The following is a 23043-nucleotide window of genomic DNA, read 5'->3' on the forward strand; positions in this document are numbered from 1 at the left end:
CTGAACTGCAAGGCATGGAAATGCTTAATTTAAACAATTTAATTTGGGCGTAATGCCCAAAAATCGTCTGTCAGGAAACTAAACCAACAGCCCTGTCTCCAGTATTTTGGTACTTCAGCAGTTTAGAGAAGGTTTTTCTTTTTTTTTTTTTTTTTGTAATGTCTCAATACTTAGCTTCAGCTCTTACCAGCTCCTCTGTTTCTGCTGAAAAAACAATTTCCTTCAACTTTATGATCAATTTATTGCTTTTTATCATCTTCTTAATGTTGTTTTTTGTTAATGTTTTATGAAAAATAACTTCTGAAATGCTTTCATTGAACATATAAAAGTTTGGTTGTTCTATTGTTACGCAATGTTACTAAAATATCATGTGAATCATTTTAACTTACTATTATATCAGGGGCTGCATTGTGGAGAAATTGGCATCAATGTTGTCTTGCAGGAAGGAAGTCTTGGGTTTGAATCCCGGCAATTGTTTTTCTGCCTGTTCTTCTTCTGCATGCTTGGCTTCTCTCTGGGTACCCCAGCTTCCTGTCATGGTCCAAAATCCTGTTAGATTAATTGGTGTCTCTTAAATTATCCATAGTTATAACTGCATGGTTGTTTTCCCTGTGTATCCTGTGAGGAACTGACCCTGCCTCTTAGTTTGTGTTGGTCTTTCACATAAAATCTCAAGAAAACACACTGAAGTTTGCGTTTGTTACCTGACAAAGTTAAGGGGGTGTGAAATTTGCAAGGCAGAGTTTCTGTAAGTGCATCTTTATAAAAGGGATTTTTAAAGAGCTTTTTGTTCTTAATATTGGCCTTTTTGTGGAAGCGGAATGACATAAAAGGAAGAGTAAGAGACAGATGCTTGACATTTATCAAGAGATAGGAACAACTACCAATTTTATGCTCTCTTCCACCCATCTCTTTGTAGTAGCTTGAGTATATTTTGAGGAAATTGGATTGGAGATAAGAGACAGAAAAACACAAGCAGCACTGTTTGTCATTCTAATTTATGATTCACTGCTTAGGATTTATTCCCATACTTGTCTCTGTTTGTGTATTTATAAAAACAAGAAAATAAATTATGCTTTCTAGATTCTTTTTTTCTAGGCTTACTCAAATTTATATCTGAAATTGAATTCATGTATGCTAGTCTTTATATAACATAGTAGGTTAAACAGGAACTATAAGGCTCAATATTGATCCTCCTTCTTACAGTTTCAAATTTCCTCTGTCTGTCTAATTTGTCCAAATAAATTTAAATAAATTAGATTGAAGCCTAAAAGCTGCTTATCAATAGATTAAATCTTCTCATGCTCATTCTAGATTTTTATAAAAAAAGATCAGGCAGAAGTAAGCAGGGGTTTTAATCCCAGTTATAACAACAGTTAAAAGACTCGTTTTGTGTAATCAGTATGAATATATTGCATTAACTGAGACAACAAGAAACAAGCAGAGCATGCATTCGACACATTTACAAGCTACTTATCATCAAAAACTTTTTTTTTTCTGACTGTGGCATGCAAATATTATGAATGATAAATTTACCAGGTTTACACCAATTATGGTTCACTAATTAAAATGGACTTAAAAGGTAAAGAAATGTACACTTTGTGATACATATCTAGTGATTTTCCAGAAAAATGTAAAGAAAAGTACAATATAATATGAAAACTCTTCAACATGACTTTTGATTATGTGCAAAAGTTTAGCTCCAAGATAATTAGGTTTCCAATCCTGAGTTGTGTCTCTTTGCTGTTCACGCCAGGTATCAAGGCTACCTTTTGTTCGAAATGTCGCTCTTGAGAAAGCAACGCCCTCTGCCATTTAAAGCCTCTGTGTTTATCCAATTCCATCCTGGAATTGTCGACATGTCCACAAATGACACCAGGATGATAATTATTACAATTATGTATTGATTCAGCTGCAGCATTGTGGCTTTGTCTCAGCTTTTCTCTGTATAATTGTCAGACTTCACATGGACTAATTGCAGCTAACACGGCCAGCTGGGCTATTATTCATCATCCTCCACGTTTCTTTTCTTCAACCGTCTGATGAGCAACGTTTGTCACCTTAGTGAAGTTCATCACATTCATTCAGCTGATTAGGAGAAAACCCCAAAATAAATATCCTATTAACAGTAATGATGTTGGGTAAACACAACCATATCACGCACTATAAGCATCGTAACTCCCTGTGTCAATGTGAGTCTCCATGAAGGCAAATGCGGAATTAGTCTATTGAGTCCCTTATTTGTTTTAGAAGTTCAAAATTGTTTTGTTTATTTACTCAATATTTAGAGAATAAAAAAGTGATAATAGATTTTTATGCTTCTTAATTCCTGACCAGATGTTTAAATGGTTTCTGCAGGGAATACATTTGTTATATATTTTCATCAAATACAATAACAATCAGTGAGGCTATATATATATATATATATATATATATATATATATATATATTATATATATATATATATATATATATATTATATATATAAAACTTGATGTCACCAATATTTTCTGTATATTAATTTTAATTACATGTGTTTTTGTATTCCAGTGTCATTTATAGAAATAAACCCCTTCACTGTCATTAAAAATGCAGCTTACAGAAGTACACAAGAGTTTAAGATGAGGATTACAGCTCTGCAGAGGAATCTTGAATTATATGATGTGGCAACATTTTTATATGAATTTGGTGTAGTTCAGTAGGATTATAAAATAACTTCACAAATACAGATTAGATTCATTTAGCTCAAAATAATCACTATAAGAATCATACAAAAAGTAAGACAGAAAAGGGAGTAATAACATACTGTGCTTTAGCTCTCAAAAGAGCAAACATACCTTTTAAAATGTCATATTTCTGTTAATGAAGTTGCTGTTTCTACCACTTCCCACACCACCACTGCTTTGCTTTCTCTGCCTGTTGTCCCAGGATCTGGCTGTCGATGCCCCTTCGCTATTTACAGCTTACTAGAAATTGAAACTTCTGCATTTGTTCTTTCTCTAAACATTGTGAACATTCAGTCAGGTTTCTGGGCAAGAAGTATAATCCCCTCAATCAATCCTCTCAGTATTTGCTCCTGTTTCTGTTGGTCCAAATTACTGATTTGAATTCCCCATCGTCTGTATGTCAGGTAACACTAAAGAACACCCAAAATGGGACACATCTGATCCCATTCACCCCACTCTCAGACCATCATTGAGCCCACTAAAGCTCTTAGGACTGTGCACCAGCTCTGGTGGTATGGAGTCATGCCAGAGGAATCAACCCCATTCTCAGAGCCTGGACACAGAAAAGTGACCAAAAAAAAAAAAAAAAACTTATGAGCTCCATCCTCATTGGTACTGTAGTGAAGTAAAAGAGTGATAAAGAAAAGGAAGCTACATAGCAGAGGATGGATAAAGAAAATCTATTCTTTCCAGCTGAAAAGCAAAAAATCAAGAAGATCAAAAAACAAAATCATAAGAAGCAAGAGACATCCTCAGAGGATTATGAATGTTTGTGATTGGTGTGTGTAGACATCTTCTCACACAGCCAATTGGGTAGGTCCACTTCTGGTCTGTTCTGAGAAATTGTAATATACACTCATGCAAAAGAGGACATGTCCAAGAAAACAAATCTATATAATCTAGAGGAAGTTTTGCAATTTCAAGAGAATCATTTTGGAAAATATTCATCACTGTGATTCTCAGTTATCAAATCTAATTTTCCAGTGCATCATTTTAAAACATACATGTGTATAATTCACTTTAAACTATCAAGAAACTCAGTTTCTTATTCTCCACGTTCCCCCGTGTCCACCCGCTTCTTTTATTACAGAGAGTCTGTGTTGATGACTGTGATTGCTTTTGCATGTGTCAAAATACAGCTGCCAAGTGGAATGAGTAATCACACAGAGTGCTCCTCCAGTGTTTCTGTCTACATGTGTAATGACAGCGGTGGCATAAAGTGTTCCTCGGGTGGGCGAGTGGCTGGGGGACTGATGTTCAAAGGCTCGTGACGACTGTCCTCATCACTTTAGTGCCAGGGTGGCCGGTAACTACAGAGTGACACAGCTGTGTCTGTGACATGACCATCCAGCATAACCAGCAAGAGGCTGCTAATTCCACATAATTCACATCCACAGTCTCCTCAACAGGTATCGTTGCTCCCGCTAGCCTGAGCATGTGTAAGAAAGCTTTAACATAAATATCCAAAATGTAGTAATTTTATTTAATTGAGAAATCTTTGCATGTTAATAGATATGTCCATCCATTTTCTATACACCTTTGTCGTGAGGTGCTGGTTCCTAGCCCCAGCTAACGTTTCTAAGAATGTGTTTTCTTTATTCCTTCATTCAGAAATGTACGAACCACTTTAGGTTTTCTGCCTTTAAGGAGTTGGATGTCAGTCATGCTAATCATTTTCCCAGGAAAAGTTCAAGAGAAATAGACCCACAGACTAACAGATCCTCTACCATACATAATAAAATTGGCATGACATGCTTAACCGCATGCTTTGGTTTATGCGAAAATGGATTTAGTTTTTAATGGACTTAACTTTTATAGTGCTTTTCCAATCATTTTGACCACTCAAAGCACTTTACGCTTGAGTCATATTCACCCAGTCGCACTCACTTTTATACACCAATATGCAGATTGGTAGGCAATTCGGGGATAAGTGCCTTACCCAGGGGCACATCAACCTGTGGCAGGAGGAAGCTGGAATCAAACCTACAACCTCCAGATCACAAGATGACTACTTCAGCCACAGAGCCACAGTTGCCCATAAGCACTTGAGCACTTTTCTTCATTCAAAGCAGAACACTGCAGTTCCAGTTCCAGTAGGTTTGGCAAACTCCATACATTTATGTTTAAAATGACCTGACAGAAATTGTTCATGTTTTTCCTATTTTGAAGAGTGGCAAAGATAAGAGCCATTTTATAAGCAAATGGCTTCTATTTGTACATTGCTTCATCTAGTCCAGGGACTCCGAAGAGTGTTAGTCATTCACACATTCATCATATGGTGCCAAGCTACTACATTGTAGCTGCAATCGCCCTGTGACAGTCTGACAGAAGTAAGACTGCCATACAGTGGCATCAGCAGGCCCTCTGAAAAGCCACCGGCAGGCAAGGCGGGTGAAGTGTCTTGACCCTGGATATAACCACTGAGATAGACCGTGATCTTATATACATACCGGTGAAACAAGAAATCAGCGGTAGTTCATCAAATTTTTTTTCCAAACCTTTTATTATAAAAATCCCATATAAAAATCCAAAATAAATGCTGAATTGGTTTTCTTCCCTTCATCAGATTTGAGATTATGTAACTGCAGTAAAACATTTTCCTATGAATTATATTTACACATCTTTACCAATGCTGTTAATTTGCGCTGTGAACTTGCTGTCGCTTACTAATCTTCACATAATGTTCAAATGTGAATTGATGTGACTCCATTATAGCTGAACGGTGCAGGCTAATTGAAGATTTCCAATTTAAGTAAACAAAAGACTGCACTGATTATCTTGTCCATCTGATTTTGAAGTTAAGGTTTGTCGATGGATGAAAAGAGCAGCAGGTCCGGGTGATAAGGAGCCATAAGGGAAGAAGAAAAATCACCAACTGGGACTTTTAATTAAAACACTTCAAAATTGTCCACCAGCTAATTTCGAAAACATGAAAAAGGACGTTGTGACTTAAACAACTTTAGCTTTTGACTGATGACTATCCACCACTTCCTAAGGCTGAACATGCTGTGCTTCTCTTTTTTTAGTGTTCTTTTGTAAATGTCATATCAGATAAGTTTGATTGGGGTCTGGATGCATCCAGACATGTTTATATTTTTTTCATGTTAGACATTCCCAGCAGGATGCAAGAATTATTGCAAATCACATGAAATTAGGAATAATTTCATTCAGGGCAGTTTTACTGATTCTCATCTCGGGAAGTGGATTCATTAAGTCTTTTTCTAATACTGCTTTTTCCATCTCAGGAATGTTTATGTTAACTTTTAGTCATTTAATTGAAATTTTTATTTTATCAATTTGAACCCCAATATCCCACCCCCCAAAACTCAGCATAAAAACCAAACTTGGTGCTATGATTTACCTCATTGGGTGATGCTAGGGTCACAGAGCCGAGTCACTGGTGTAACATTCTGTGTTTCCCCTCGAGCAAAGACACTGGGCATTGTGGCTGTTGAGACTCCTAATTAAATTTACCTTTCTATAATGGGCCCTGTCATCTGTAGCCGCCTACAGGGTCTCGTTACTTCAGCTTGCAATAATAGAGAATAATAATAACAAAAAAAAAAAAGACAAGCATATTGAGTTGTAGATGAACATCACCTGCCGTGCTGCAGCTTTTTAGTTGGCGGTGTCCCGAACAGAAGTTATTTCATTCACTATTATATGAAAAGCTTATAGCGATAAACTTGAGATGACATGCTGGTAAGAAACAAACAAAATGATCCTACAACATAGAGGAGGACAAAGAAGATATGTTGCTGCTATCGCAATGAATACAAACGTTAGGAGAAATCCTTTGAAAACTGATCCACACTGAAGAAATCCCTGTCAAATAGCATCTTTAAAAACGTCACTTTGCTTTTGATCCTGGGGCAAGAGTAGACAGATGTAGCACAGCCTACTCATTTTTGTACTGTCACATGCTTGTTATCTAATCTGAGACAAATTAGTTTGAAGGACTACAATTATAACATGGCCACATCCACATCACAAAAGTAGTTTTCCATCTAAAAAAATGAATTCAAATAAATTGGTCAGCTTCTGTCATTGCAGTTGTAGCTGAAATTCAGGCAAAGGTAACAACACATTTGGACACACATTAAAATATTTGCTTCCCAGCTGAGACACTATTTAATTGAATTCAACAACTTAAGACTGTTAACTATTGTGATTTTATTGGTGTAAAATAAATAAGTATTTTACCTTAATTTAACATTAATTGATTTTGCAATCAAATAGATTATTATTTAACTTATATTTTGTCTTTTTTTTTTTTTTTTTTTTTTTGAAAATAGTTTTCTTTGCAACCTCAATGGAGAATTTTGGAATCATGAGTAAAAAATATTGCCGGTAAAAAACAATTCAATTAACATTTTTATGTTATTTTTGGTACAGGGCTCTGAAACATGTACCATAAATTTGTTTGCAAAATACAGATTAGGTTCAGCAAAGAAGCTGAACCTAATAGCACCACCAACCTACTTTGACAGTGTTTATTACAAAAGAAAGGGTTAAAACCTGAAAACAAATGTGCCCTTGGTAGAAAATCCTCTACTGTCAAAATCTGAATAAACCGTGTTTCATTGTCACATTTTTTGAGAGTTAAATTATAGGGAAAAACAGTCACAACTCACAAAACGTGTCACTGTGGAGTCTGTGCTTGTGATAGTAGGTGTTATGGGTTGTTATTTTTGGTAAAGTGTCATCGTGGATTCAAAACGATGACGCCAGAGGAAAACATACACGACACAACAGACAAACAGGATGTTATGATAGATATTGCTTATTGGTGCAGATTAAAGTAAATTGCACTCAAATTGTTGAAAGCGGTAGCATAAAAGTCAGACTGCCATAAGTTGGATCGATGGCTCTCCTAAATTTGTTACGCATGCAGGTCTTTGTGACACAGCCACCTTTAATAGTTCTGCTCTTTCTCGTTCATCCTCCCCCCAACCCCTTGCAAATAATGGCCACAGCTGCCTCAACGTAGCGACTAAACACTTGGTTGTGTGTTTGATTTTGATGGCTTTTTACAATCGGTGATTTTTTGTGTCTGATTATGGCGTATGGATAGACCATTACCCATGTATTACCAAGAGAGGGGCTTAATGGACAGCAGGGGATGCAAGCAGAGGACGGCGGCCCTCTCCTTCCTCCCAAATCAAAACAACCAGCTGGGAGTTTGACCACTTCATTCACAAAACCAATACCCCAGTGAAAGAAAAACAGCAGAAGCGGGCACTGTTCAATCAAAGAAAGGGACGAGGGCTATCATGACAGCCATACTTAGGGTGTCAATTCTTTTCCTTATTGGATTTTCATGTGAATCTGTTTCAGAAAGCAAAACAATAGAACAACAGGAGCCGTAATGAGACTCCCTTGGCCAAGGTCACACAACAGAGTTTGTGCTTTTATCTTTTTTGGAAAATATATTGATTTCATGTCTCCAAAAACAAATAATTTTTCAGATTCATTTTAAATCTGCAATAGAAAACTGCTAATGAAATTATTTTTTTATATTAAAAATCCACAAAGATTGCAAATGAGGGTGTAATTTGTCATTTACATTTATCAAGTGAAATGTGCTTTGGAATGCACGCATTTTTACTCTGGCACTCCTCGATAGCACCCAGCCCAACCAATGTCTTGAATTGTCACTTAGGTTTCTTAGTGTAAATACATTTACTGTGAAAGCCTGGTGGTTTAAACAAACAAACAGCAACAAGCAGCATCACAGAGACCAAGAAACACACCAGTTAGGTCAGGGTTACAGTGTGCAATATATCCAAGCAGTGTTGGGTCTTTTAACAACTTTCCAAGCTTTGAACATCACACAGACTATCGGTTAGCTCCTTTCCTAAAACAGAAATCATATAGAACAACTGCAAACCTACAAAGACGGAGGAGCTTAATGGACCAGCCTGGCATCTAGTCCGTCTACCAGATGCCAGGCTGGTAGATGGACTGCAGTGTTTACCAGCCTATCCAATAAAGACCTCACCAGGAGGCATAGATGGTGGAAGAGCAGCATCTCAAGGGACTTCATTAGTTGTCCCTTGAAGTCTCTTGAAGCTGCTGAAGTGTTTTGGGTGTTTGGTCTCTGGCACTAGTATCACATAGGAGATAAGTGTTGAAAGAAGAAAATCATTGGTGAGAGACAGACCTGAAAGTTTGTAGTTTGTCACAAAACTTATCGGAAGCTCATAATGTGATTTTTTTAAGAAATAAATGAATCAAACGTAAGGTTCCTCACACATTTTAACTTCATCTGTTGGTTTAGTGCTTTTGAACAGAAAGAGATTGTTGGGAATTGCTGGGGTGTGAAAAGATGCATTGAAACTGACCCAATTCTTGAAATTAAACTTCATTTGTGTGTTAGAATGGCAAAGTCCAGTACCCACAATGTTAGTATTACTGAAAACATTTTGGGTTGTTGTACTACAATAATATGTATTCTGAGACAATGAGTTTGTTCTGTAGTTGGACCTTTGTAGACGTCAGAAGTGTAATACATGCTCACAATTACATTTAGCTCATTTTCAAGATCTGAGAGAAGAGTCTATGTTTGTAGATGATTAAGAACACCTAAAGAACCAGGTGCACACCTCAGCCCACAAGAAGGATGGGCTTGGAAAGAAGCATGGAGTGAAGGCTGTAATATGTGAACATTTACAGCTTTCCAGGTGTTCCTATTGTCTTGCAAAATATAGACTCCTACAAAAGACCACAAAGTAATTAGTCATTCTTATTGATTTGAAGTCCTGTTTATTGTTATTAGTAATAAAGAGCCACATCTTACTGTGGTCTCATAATTTTAATCTAAAGTAATAACAACTTTGCTCTTGTTTCTTGAATTCTGCTCCATCCCAAATGCTACGCAATCACATCTGATTTCTTCTGTGGGAACAGACCATTCTGGTAAATGTCACACAGTGACAGGGACAGAGCCTGGTAACAACAATACTACCCTGAGGGGATCCAGTGCTGTCACTTCCTCTCAACTGACCAGGCAGTGGTTGATTGCAAACGGAGAGAAGACAGGATTTCAGATTTTGTCTGTTCCCAAACTGGACCGCTTCCACAAGAAGCACATTTAATGTCCTCCAGCTCTTGTTTTTAAATCTGGTACAAAGACTTATTTACTTTGGACTGGCAACAAAACAACTGCATTTGACTTCCTGTTTTCAAAACCCGCAATGTAGGAATCATGTGGATCTGGGAAATAGTTTTCAAACTTAAGTGAGAAAGAAAAGCACTACTCTCTTTTAATTTATAAAAGATTAGCTGTTTCTCAACTTTATCTGCTTCCAGCCTTTAAGCTTGAAGGTGATTTCTAGGCGCAAAATTCTTTATTTGTAATGTTCATTTGGTTATTTTATTTTTTAAAAAAGGACATTCATTGAGCTTTCAGTTTTGATCACATGAATCCATATTCTAGCCAGTATAGGTGCTGGGCAATTGTTTTTTCTTTATCATATTAGTTTATCCTGCAGAACCTGCAAAATAGCTTGTCTTCTATTAATTAAATTACCATTAATGCTTCTACATGTGATTTTTTTTTCTTTTTAAATAGAAGTTCAAAGGTGTAAACATTCCTTTCTGAAAAGGCAAAAAAAGTATTTGTTTCTGTTCTGTGACAAATTTAAAAAACATTAGCCCTTTCGGTTTCAAAACCCTTAAGCAATTCTGTTTGTTACAAAACATAGGTAGAAGGAGCCCTCTAGTGGCGTGCATGCGATATGGACAATCAGAAACAACCCAGGTTTGTTTGCATCTTGGATAATGACAATGTGCATTGTCATTATCCAGATTGAAAGAGACTGTGAAGGTATTGATGACCCAAAAATTTCACAATTCAGCAACTAAATAATTTAATAAATAAACATTTAAATAGAAATGTATTCTAATATAAAAATAGTGGGGGAAAAACATTGGTAATAAGTCCCATTAAATAAATGATTAAACGTTTCAAAAGTGCCTTTATGCAGCAAATAAACACTCATATGTGATCCTTTGTCCCCTTTTTTGTTTATTTTACTTTATGTAAATAGTCTGTTGTTGTCGTTTATCTACAAATGCACATGCGTATTTTTTAAATTATGCTACTTAATTGCACATTTCTTTGAAATCCGAGTGTGCTGCAATGAGCATTTGCCCTTTCGGTACAATCTGCTACTTTGTGTCTTAATAGTTTTTTTTATTTGTTATATCTACCTGTTTCGATTTGCCTGCCACTTTGCTGCTGGTGCACTTGGATTTCACTGTTAAGGGAAATAAAGACAGGTTCTGTTCTATAGAATATGCAGGTGTATATTGCTAATAATAATAATAATAATAATAATAATAATAATAATAATAATAATAATAATAGATCTTATTATTATTATTATTATTATTATTATTATTATTATTATTATTATTATTATTATTATTATTATTATTATTATCTACTAATCTGAAACCATTCTAGTTCCTGCAGAGAATATATATACCTTTGAATTTCGTGGATGTTTTGGCAAAATAAATTATTGCACGGCACTTGAATGCAGCACAACTCTCACTTTCACCAACCGTCCAATCATAAGGCGTGATGCTGGGAAGCGTGCGTTTCTTGCTCGTGGTGCTAGCACCGTAGACGCGTGAGCGAGGAGACTAGCTTGATAAAGGTAAGCTTGTCGAAATGTTGTATTCTTAATTACCTAGAGTGTTTATCGTTTCTTCCGAACATCACACATCGACCCTATAAGGTATTTAGTAAAACGCAGAGAAGTGTCTTCGTCTCGGTTTTCATCAAGCCCTTTCCTTTTTATCAACCATCGAGCTAACGGTTGCTAGATAATATTAGCTTTTTATAGCGGCCGGCTAGTAGCATTACACAGTCATCAAACAGCTTAATTTAGTCGTATAATGAAAACTGAATTGTATTTACGGTTCCGTTTTCCGAGCCCATATACTAACTAGCAATTGAAGCAATGAAGGAGTTAAGCTTGTCTCGTTTTGTTTGCTGAAACGTTGTTCTTAGCATGCCGTTAGCCAGTTTGCTCGTCCGGTTAACTGTCAGATGTTTGGAACCGCCCATACCAGTATAGGGATTTGTTGTAGTTGCTTTTTGATAGAAGGATAGAACGGTGCATATTTATTTATCTTGAAGTCCACAGTGACTCAGTAATCGTTAGACGGTTTTGAATTGTAAAAACAGAGATGCTAGCTGTAGAGCCCCTGTCATTATGTCAATGCGTCATCGGATTGTTGCTCAACACTGCAATCTATCTTGAAATCTGCAAGCTCAACGTGGCTTACCATATTTTATCACAGTTATGTTTACTGTTGAAAAATCACTTTGCTGACAACGTTTTTCAAAGGGAACACGATGTTGTCCTTTGAAAAACAATTCAATTAAGCCATTAATTCTTTTCAATCTGCTCTGCATTTAAACACGTTTCCCAGGTACTAAATCGGTAGAGATTTTTAGTCTAAAGAGAGATTTTTAGTCTAAAGAGCTAAATGGACTAAAACACCGCTTACTTGATTTAAAACATATTACTGATCTTCAACTAAATTAACCTTGGCTCATATCAATAAGAGGACTGAATGAAAATGGATAATGAATGTATTTGGGATGTTTCTCTTTTGTTTTTCATGGGTATACTTAAAATTGTATACCAAATGTTATAAGTTGTTCTTAAGTCTTTGGCAATTGTAGCCAAAGACATGTCAACACCTATTTTTCACCAACACGTTGTGGTTTTGTCATTGTTCTGAACTGTTTACTCCAATTATCACTTTTAAGGCTTCTAATAACTACTGTTATATGGAATTATGTTTATATATATATATATATATATATATATATATATATATATATATATATATATATATATATATATAGTTTTTGTTTTTTTTACAGAGGAAGGCAGTGACATTTGGTCATCATGGATGCAAGTAAAGGTATAGACATAAATAAAACTGTTGCAACTTTCATTGGTTTCATCCCTGCAACTTGTCTTTCACCACTTGTGAAATGTTGATGTTCTCATGCTGTGCACCAGATAATTGTACAGTGATGATAGATGATCTCAGGCATATGAAAAGAAGTAGGTTAAAGGTAATGTTGACAGTCTTTGTTGAGGGGAAAACGTTGAAGTTTTAAAATCTTCATATATACTAAAATATATTTTCTTATTCTACTGTTATTTCTGGATATTCTCCTCTGAATACTCTTCCTAAAATGTTTTGATTCCTTTCCTACTTATGAAATCCCATTCATGATGAATATTTTATAGTTTTAAAAGCTACTTTCACTAACTTCTGAACCAACAGAGATGAATAACTCTCAAGTTGAGAAAACACAATTTTTGTTTGTTCTTGATCTTTTCAGGTAAAGGAGATCAAACAATGCCAAATCCAGGTGGACAGATGGGCAAACCTGTCGGATTCCCCTTTATGGAAAAGTCAGTGACAATTATCTCAACTACCTTCCAAGTTTAACACTTTTGATTATATTTTATTGCATGTACAATTAAATGTGCTGCATTGTCTAATTGCTACATAGGCACAAGAAACAAATTAAAGGAAACTAATAGATTATCATTAGTCTGGTCGTTTTAAGTGTATTTAATACTTCAACATGGTTACTTTAGTATATGTGTAGTCCAAGGCATACTGTGCTTCTCTGTGAATTGCATTGGTGAGATTTTTTTTTCTTCTGCCAAAATTGGTTAGTTTTAGTTTCTTTGTCAATACTGTCAGATAATGTCACAAACAACAAATACAACTGTCTATTCTAGTGCTAAGCAACATATTGCTGTGTATTCATTTCACTGTTTCTAACAGTGAAATGTTTAGTTTATTTCACTGTTTCCAACAGTGAAATAAATACCAAAAGACAGATCAGTGTCTTTTGAGAGGAAAACATTTCAAAGAGAGTTATAGTTTGATTGAAAATCAAAAATACTTTCTTGATGCAAATTTAGTCTTTTCTTGTTGCTTGCTTCATTTTGGTGACAAAGTAGATCAAACTTAATTTATTCTTTGTTAAACAAAGTTAAAATGAATTTAACTTTGTACAAGTTGATAGCTGATAGCAGCACCTCCCAATAAATTCATTATCTTAAGCTGGGTTTCCTTTTGCATGCATTTAATTTGCTTTTGCTATTTTAGTCGATTAATAAAATGTACTCAGTTCCACTTTTGAGATAGCTCTCAGCTCTGCTGCTCTAACTTTAGCATGGTGTGAAACCTAAATAAGGTTGTCTCTAATGCTTTCTGTTTTTGGTCTTGTCCAAGAAGCCAACTTGATGTGCAACTTCTTTTTTTGTTTGTTTTGCTTTGTTTTTACTGCAAATCACTGGTAGTCAACAAATTATTGTAAATTAGGTTGCTCATAAACTCTTCTAATGTGTGAGGAGTCATTCGTGTCTGGTTTAAGATAAAGTTTGGAATGGACTGCTTTTTTTACTTAATCTGCAGTGACAATGATTCAGGACTTGTTTTGTAGTCACAGGTCATAATCTCCATTAGTCTGAAGTCCTTGTCATTCAGCTTTGACTGAAAGTGGGTCATCTGGCAAGAAAATCTTCCATACAACAACAAATTTATTATAAAGCAGTTTATAAAAGTGAAAAGCATTGTGTTGGATTATTTCTATCAAACTCCACATCTCAACTTTATTGATGTTTCTTTTAATTCTAACAAGTCTTTAAAGAATTACTAAAGATTCCTTCTATTTGACCAAAGTCATTTGGATAACTATGTCAGGCTGTTAATACTACTGGATTATTCCTCATGCAGACCTTTGCTTTTTGATGTTTAACACATTAAATCGATGTTAAATCTGCATGTTTTCACATCATAAAAGTCTAACTAATTTCGGAACCAGAGAAAGATCAGATTATTTGTTACCCATTATACTAGAATTCAAAGTGTGTGTACTTTTACCTTGACTCTGTTTAAGTGACTGTCATAACCTGCTGTTCACATCAACAACAACTTGAGAAGACAAAAAGATGTAGATTTTTTTTTTCTTTTGCTTCTTCAGGAAAAAAGTTTAACCCAACAATTGGGTTTTGATGTTGTGTTTCTTGAAGAAATGTGGGCTATTTTTCAATTTTATTGTAACGGTAGATATCTGACAAAACCAAACATGGGAATCATCTTAATCCTCATTTATAATTCCTTGTTTTCCTTTTGATCTAGTATACTTCCCAAAGCAGTGAAGAGGCGAGTGCACGCCTTAAAGAGACTACAGGAACAATGTGCTCACATTGAGGCCAAGTTCTACGAAGAGGTTCACGAGCTAGAGAGAAAGTATGCAACTCTATACCAGCCACTATTTGACAAGGTAACTTCAAATCGCCAACATACCTGACACATCGAAACAGAGGAAACAGACTTCCCCAGAAAACAAAAGTTTTAGTCAAATTTCCAATGTGATCCGATACAAAAGAAAGTCTCATCTGCACCAATGAAATGTTGTCTCTTCGAACTGATTTGAGGTCAGTGACATTACATCCCTGGTGCTAAATGATAACTGTCTAAACGAGTAGTCGGCTGTGCTTTGTCAGTTCAGGCTATTTCCAGCGATAGTGACAGGGGCCGTGCAATTCCTGAACATTTGAGGGAGTGACAGCTGTGGCCTGTGTGTATGTGTGCATCTGTGTGTGTTCAGTCGCTTAGGTGACCAATGTGCTTACTGAAAATAATTTAGTTTGACTGAATTCGTATTTGTTGAAGAGGATGATTCATGGTAGTATACCTCAGTCCTTCTCTTAACTCTGATTTTGTGATAATATTTGTCTTGTAACAGAGAAGAGAGATTGTCACAGGAGCAGTTGAGCCCACAGATGAGGAGTGTGAATGGCCTACCGATGAAGAGGAGGAGCTTGCTGTAAGTTCATGTTTGTTATTTGTCTTTGGAGCCTAATCCTTCCTCTGGCTTTAGACTAAAAACTAAAACATATTCTCACAACTGGAACGAGACATTGTGATTAATCTTAGTGGGATGCCTCCTTTGGATTCAGTCTAAATAATATAATCACCAGTTTTTATAACTTCTAAATTGTATCACAACAGGACTGAGATCTGTTGTGATGGGGTTGACGAATTAAACAAAATTTAGTTTTTGTCGTGTTGGGTATCATCTATTGTGTTTAAGTATGCTCTATGCATAAGCGAGTTCAAAGCAAAGTATCCGCTTAAGCATTTTAAACGAAATGGTTTAAGATATTACAATTATCCGGTATCCAAAATTAAAACAGGAAAAGTTATACTTATTTTGATCTAATTTGACATAAAATCATCATAGTTGTAACGTTGAATTTAACATTTAGTTTTTACTTTGAGAAAAGACTTAGTAAGGAAGGTTAGCAGCTGTGTTTATAACCTCTCTGTAGCCACAGCACTTTCTATACAATCCACTCCTTGATCCTGTGCCAGATTGATCTTTATTTCTGCCATACTTATGTCCTGTGCCTGTTTTTGTCTCTGCAGTTGAACATTGAGTGCAGTCCCAAAAATGAAACATTCTTCTGCAGTCATTGCATTGTAATTTATGTATGGTATACTCTTACCAGTGGGGGAAAAGCTAGTCTAGCAGACAAGTCCTTTGAGTACATTCCCAATCTCTTGCATCTATACCCAAAAGTGATTCATAATTAAAAGTTAAGATAACTAAAATAAACTTTGATATTTTCTTCTAATCGTTGATAGGAGGAAGTAAAGGAAAAGGCTACCATCGAGGATGCAAAAAAGGAGGAAGCCACACCAGAGGAAAACCCGAAAGGCGTCCCCGACTTCTGGCTCACCATTTTCAAGAGTGTTGACATGCTCAGTGACATGGTGCAGGTATGGATTTACTAACCCTTTACTTTTGAAATTGAGTCTTATGTTGGAAGAGTGATTTGAGTTTTTGGAATTTATTTTGAATTGGCCACCAGGAACATGATGAACCCATCCTAAAGCACCTGAGAGATATTCAAGTAAAGTTTTCTGAACCAGGGCAGCCAATGGTCAGTGTCAACGTCCACCTTTTTCATCAACCTGTCTTTGATTACTAAATTAAGTGTAAAATATGTGCATCTTTTTCCAGAGCTTTACATTAGAGTTCCACTTTGAGCCCAATGGCTATTTCAACAACGCAGTCCTTACTAAAGTCTACAAGATGAAATCAGAGCCTGAAGCATCAGATCCGTTCTCATTTGAGGGCCCAGAGATCATTGACTGTGAAGGGTAGGACTCAGTAAACTGTTACAGTTTTGAAATGTTATTTTGAGTTTCAGGTATGAAATAGATTTTGTGTGGTTTGACAAACATTTCTGCACAGTTGTTCTAAATTAAGCTCCTCTGACTTTGCATCCCACATGTCAGCCTCCTCGTGTTTGCAGCCTTGGTTTCAGCTTGTTCTTGTTTTTTTGCACTCTTTCTATAGATGTCAGATAGATTGGCACAAGGGGAAGGATGTGACAGTGAAAACTATAAAGAAGAAGCAGAAGCATAAAGGTCGTGGCACGGTCCGCACTGTTACCAAACAGGTTCCCAATGACTCGTTCTTCAACTTTTTTAATCCTGTCAAAGGTGAGCACGAAAGCACACCATTTCACACACATTTGGATTAGATTTGTCTAGTAGTTGTCTCATACCACTTTTTGAAGCAAGTTGAAACATACTCCTCTTTTGCTCTTTCTCTTTTTTACCTCCTTCATTGGTTTCATTTTATGAGCAAATTAAATCATTTATTTGAAATCAAGGACTTTACCAAGAATTGTTGATTTTTAAAGCTAAACAAAGCTTCCACATAAAATGTTAATATTAATTATTATATGGTTTAATGTATGGTCAATATTATCCATGTCATAGCTAATCTTAACAGCGATGAAGAATATGCAGTGAAGATTTAATTTGTTCAACAAAACCAGCTCTAATATTTGCTTTTATATTAAATATCCTGAATATATATATTTTTTTTTTCAGTCCTCGTAGCTATTTTAAGAAACGTAATCTGATTATTAGTGTTTCAGTTGTTGGTACCCCAGCTGTCAACACTTTGTACCACTCACTATTTCTTCACAGTAGGTCAACACTTTGTCCTCTAAAACATTTCACAGATTTGGAGCTTGGAGAGAGGGATCTTTGATACTTTCTAACATCTCTTATGATCGTCTTGACAGGGTCGTATGTTGTGCTCTTTAGCTCTCCTGTATGATTGGTAGATTTGCTGTATTGTTTCCTGTGTGTTTAAACCCATTATAATCTAAAGCAAACCAGTAAGCATTTTGCATTCTAACTCACCAGCAGGTGGCACCAAACTCTCATAAGCCGAACAGTCACATTTTGACAGTGACTTCCTGTTACCAACTGAAGCTGAGTAAGAATGAAGTAATTTGGGAATTTTTATTTTCAGCATTTTCATGTTTACCTTCACTTTCACTGTGATAGTTTTCTTTTCTGGCTTTCACCAGTGATTCAGTTGCTACCTGGGAATTGAGTCAGGATTTAGAGTGGTTATTTCCTAAGTTAACAAATGAAAATGAACATTTAACTGTATATTTGACAGTTTATACCATATTAGACAAATTAGATGGTTTTACTTTTTGTGATTTTGTTTTACAGAGAAGATTGTATGAAGGTGGTTTATGCTTCACTGATTAAATTTTGCCTCAAAGAAGATTTTCTTTAGATATCTTAAATGAGCCAATTGTCAGATTGAACAGATTCTGTTGCATTTTTTTTCTTCTTTTTAAACCTTTATCATCCTTCTTTTATGACACCCTGTCAGACATGCCTGGATTTGCAGTGACTCAAAGATGAGCAGTTATCAGTCTTTCTGGTTCTGCTATAATTGTGGTGTGTCACTTGAATATTAATGTTGTGTCAGTCGTGTTAGGTGTGCAGCTTTGGCGGTGGGATGTGTGGCATGGTGGTGAAAATGGAGTCACATGATAATTTGAGTCATTGACGTGACTCAACCTTTCTTTACCCCATTTAATTAATGGTTTGTTTTCTGGGCTGCTTTTCTTTTTCTCCACTTATTAAAGTGAGGTTACACCTAATATACTTTATTCTTTAACATAACTTTTGTTAAACATTATAACATCCCTTATTTCCAGGGGCATTTGGGAAAATGTAACTATTACCAGCAAAGTCACTGGGTAACAAGAAGCACATACACAAAAATACACAATAATCGTAATTATAAAATAGACAACCCACTAATGTTAAATATAAAAAAAAAAGATTACAGTTTAACAAGAAGAGCTGTTGCTGATTACTGAAGTCAGAGAATCCTGCTTTAAGGAAACCAGGATTTCTACACACTGCAGTGTTGGAGGGCTGAGAAATTTCACCTTTGATCATTTTTGCATTCAGGGTTGAGCTTTTTTTTTTTTTTTTTTTTTTTTAAGATGTGAGTAAAAGATTTATGATTTGAAGTCATGATGCATTTCTTGTTGTCTTTAAATATGACAACTCTGCATACTTAAAGAAACATAACAGAAATTTATGGCTTTAAGTTAAATAAAATGAACACAAAATTACTTTTCTCCCTTTTTTTTAAAGTTTATGTTCCTTTAAGACATCTTGCTGTAGACCTTACATGTTTCTTTATCTTGCAGCTTCACCAGATGGAGAAATGGTGAGTAAACACAAACCCGTTCATCATAAAGTTGTAGTTGCGTCTTTTTTTTTGGCTAAACTGCTGAAACTTTTTGTCCGACAGGATGAAGACTCTGAGTTCAACCTAGCCACAGACTTTGAAATCGGTCATTTCTTCCGTGAGAGAATAGTTCCCAGAGCAGTGCTTTACTTTACTGGTGAGGCTCTGGAAGATGATGAGAGTGTAAGTCCTACACCCGCAAACACACCTGCAGACAGGATTATAGAAAATCTGATTTATATAATGGGAAGTTTACAGACTGAATGAAGACACAAAAGCTGGGGATACAATGTGCTGACTGTTGGGTGTTTTTATTCTTAATTGTGTTGCAGTTTGAAGAGGAGGAACTGGAAGAGGGAGATGAAGAGGTTAGTAATAATAGCAGAGAAAGATTAAAGCCTCTGAGATTTGAAATACAAGTCTATCCACTGAGGTGACACTCGTGTCCCTAAAGATTCTTTTTTTATGTTCCAGGAACAAGATGAGGAGGGTGATGATGATGACGAAGAGGGAGATACTGACCCCAAGGTCAGTTTGCACCGTAATTGTGAAGCTTTAACCTTTTCTTTAGAGTGAAAAACATCTGACAAAACTGATAATGTGCAGAATGCAGATGTTTTGCCCATCTAAAGCAGGTTTGGAGTGACATGAGGGTCTAACTATATAAAAACAAACCTTTTCTCAACTTATTTTTCCTTTTTGCCAAAGGGAAAAGTATGTACTGGCCTTCTATCAGCCAGCTGATCCACAATGCTCAGCTACATGTGAAGAAATTGCAATGTGGATCTCCTTCATGCTACATACAGCCAAAGGAAAAATGAATCACTCTGGCGTTTTGTCCATCACTGTAAATGACAGGAATGGTCATCTGTATCATTCCTAATGTTGGCATATATTAGGCATTAAAATGCATCGTATTTTAATCATTCTCATACATATATGGTTACCTTCATCCAAAGAAATGTTTGCACCCTGTCAGAGATTTAACTGAAAACAGTTCTTTGCATTTCTGTACGAAGGTACAGGGCCGACTTCAAAGAACAGGAACAGACTGTTCAGTAATAATGGTATATGGGTTCATTTCATGCTAGCTGCCAATCCCATAAGCATCCACAATGTTCTTGTCTTGTATCAAAACAAAGTAGATTTTCTGTATTTTAAAGGCTCTTAGTATAAGGAGTCAGAGAACATTTTCAGTTAAATCTGTTCTTAAGTTGACTGAAATGTTGGACTTTGTAAACGGTTACTTGGAGGTTAAGTGTCTTTGTTAATCAGCTACTGATTTTTGCTGTGGTGGCTCTTTGACCAACTCCTGCAATGTTTCACTTTTTGTTCACTTTCATCTGTGAATGTGACAATTAATCCTTTTCATGCTGTTGTCTCTCCCTTACCCTGGATCTCCTCTTCATTACAGGCATAATCAATCATTCTCACTCCATGCATTTCTAGGTAAGGGGGAAGTAAAGATGGCGCATCATATTCTTTGCATACCCTTTATGGGGGCTTTGGTTATTATTCTTTATTTTTCTCTATGCCTATTATTCTCCTTGTAGTTTAGTTTTAACCTCCAACTCACATCTTAGATTAAATGAGAAAGCTTCTCTCTTTGTCATGTTTTTCCCCATTTATTCCCTTTTGTTTTACCATCCCAGGTTTCTAACATTACCTTTACTTCACCAAGCCAGGTGCCTTCAGTCTTCTGCATTTGCTTTCTTAGTAAACCTCTTCTTCGTGCTCGCTGGCGCTGAGAAGGCTTTCGAAGCTTTGTTGTTTCCTAACCATCTAGTTTTCTGTGTGTCCACAGAAAGAACAGCCTCAACCTGCCGAATGCAAACAGCAGTAACCATGATGATCAGGGGAGGTGGAGACCTGCTGCCCATAAAATCTGTCCTCAGCCTGTCCATCAGACCTCCTACTGCTGCAGGCTCCACCCTTTTACAAACTCATCGGAAGGCAATAGAACCCAAACCTATGTTTTTACTATGTGCATGACTTCTTTTTCTATGGTCTTGCAGCATCTCACCCTGTTTCTTTGGCTTCATTTGTCATCACAGCCAGAATCGACTCTTAATAAATTACCATGGTATCACATAGGTACAGTCTTTTTCTTCTATTGAGTTAGGTGTCTGCTTAAAACTCAGAGCATTATATAGAGGAAGATCGGAAAGGAATCGCTTGCAACTTTATTGTTCATGGAAATAGGTCAACTACTCAGGGGTTTTTAATGCCAACAAGCAAATTGAGTTTACTAGGAAACTGCTGATCAAGTTCGACATAATCTATCACTGGGGTTGTTTCTCTTTATTCTATTTTTTCGTATTATTTCTTAAGACATTCAATGTACCATTTTTATTTTAATTTACTGTTTTACATGTTCATTGTTTTGTCATTGGACTATTTATTGTGGGGTCATGCAGCTGGATGTGATTCATGGTGAGTGAATGCTTCTAGGCATTAAAAAGGCTGATTATAATTGGCTTAAATCCCCCTTTCAGACACTGAGAAGTGTTTTAGTTTTCCTTTCAACAAAAGATAAATAATGCCAATCTGCATCTGTTTATATCTGCTCACTTCTGGATTGCTTAGCTGGGCAGAAGAAGCATTTAAGCTGAGCACAATGCTAAACAGGGCAGATATGCAGGTACAGCCCAAAAACTATCGTACATTTCCCTTTCCTGTTCAACCCTGAAATGCTCTTAGTACTGATGCCATGGATGGAAAAGTGCGACAAAGACACATTGTTCTTTATAATTTCAGATGGTTAGCTATTGTCAGCTTAAACATGATATGTATTAAAGACTTCAGAGTTCATAGATGAAAGCAGACCGACTTAACTTTTTGTAATGATTTGTATAAAATAGCTTTTTATGCATCTTATTCCTAACAAATTTCAGAATGAGTCATGTGACCGTGCAGGAAGCTTGGATCAAAGTTCTGTTGCCAAGAAGCCAAATGTAAAGACAAACCATGTGGACTTTTAAAATTGTTTGCTAGTTCAATAATGTACTCTAATACAACATTTAAAGTTGTTAAACTGCATATATATACACTCTTTTTTTTTAAATTTTTTTCTTGACGTCTAATGGTTTGGTGGAAATCTTCATGGAACAGGGTGCCAATGTATGTTCTCCTCTGCACATGGATTTTGGCTATTTATTTGGACACATTTGCCTGATGACTGTTCGATAGTAGTGACAGCATTCCCCATCTTCTCCCCTTCCCTCTTTTTGAAAAGAACGATTGTACTTCTCAGCAGACGGTTCTCTCAAAGGCCACGGTTCACATTTTCAAATCCCATCAAACCGTGCGCTAGCGATGGCCTTAACTGGTTCTTATTCAGTTTGTTACTTGCGCAATGTTTCTTTTCAATTTGTACAGTTAGTTAAAATATTCTATTAAAGTTGTGCTACATGGTGATGTTTTGGTTGTTTTTTATTTTTGAAATCTGAACTATATCACGTTACATGCCCTTGCTATGCATTTGAATATCGTAATGATTCTTATTTCTGAGTATCAGGAAAACTTCCATGTTTTCCACATCGGGTTGAAAGTCCATTCGACAACCTAAATGCATCAGCTGTATGAATATTCATGCTTAACATTGGAAACCAAAGAGACAACATTGTGCGGTTCACATGGGAACTTAATGAAACAGTAACAGAAGGAGAC

General features: G+C 36.1%; 1 protein-coding gene across 3 annotated transcripts; it reads left to right on the forward strand.

Moving 5' to 3' along the window:
* Positions 1-11292: 11292 nt before the first annotated feature.
* On the forward strand, positions 11293-22791 carry nap1l4a (nucleosome assembly protein 1-like 4a). Of its 3 annotated transcripts, XM_055036719.1 has the most exons (15): positions 11293-11392; positions 12634-12674; positions 13105-13177; positions 14922-15066; positions 15532-15612; positions 16434-16568; positions 16661-16732; positions 16813-16952; positions 17152-17297; positions 19334-19353; positions 19438-19557; positions 19707-19742; positions 19849-19902; positions 20789-20823; positions 21179-22791. In XM_055036719.1, exons 2-14 carry the CDS (start codon positions 12659-12661, stop codon positions 20792-20794), a joined length of 1044 nt encoding a protein of 347 aa, XP_054892694.1. In that variant the 5' UTR covers positions 11293-11392; positions 12634-12658; the 3' UTR covers positions 20795-20823; positions 21179-22791. The 3 variants fall into 3 exon arrangements, with proteins under 3 accessions (XP_054892694.1, XP_054892675.1, XP_054892685.1); XM_055036700.1 differs by lacking the exon at positions 20789-20823; XM_055036710.1 differs by lacking the exon at positions 20789-20823 and having other exon boundaries at positions 11306-11392; positions 12616-12674.
* Positions 22792-23043: the final 252 nt, after the last annotated feature.

Source organism: Poeciliopsis prolifica, unplaced genomic scaffold (genome assembly GCF_027474105.1).
Source record: "Poeciliopsis prolifica strain line A6 unplaced genomic scaffold, Auburn_PproV2 SCAFFOLD001, whole genome shotgun sequence".
NCBI lineage: Eukaryota > Metazoa > Chordata > Actinopteri > Cyprinodontiformes > Poeciliidae > Poeciliopsis > Poeciliopsis prolifica.

Excerpts from the sequence above, each read along its gene's own strand:
- nap1l4a (XM_055036700.1), top strand. Across the intron at positions 13,178-14,921 it reads GGATTCCCCTTTATGGAAAA|TATACTTCCCAAAGCAGTGA; the intron begins GTCAGTGACAAT and ends CTTTTGATCTAG. Across the intron at positions 17,298-19,333 it reads CTTTTTTAATCCTGTCAAAG|CTTCACCAGATGGAGAAATG; the intron begins GTGAGCACGAAA and ends TTTATCTTGCAG.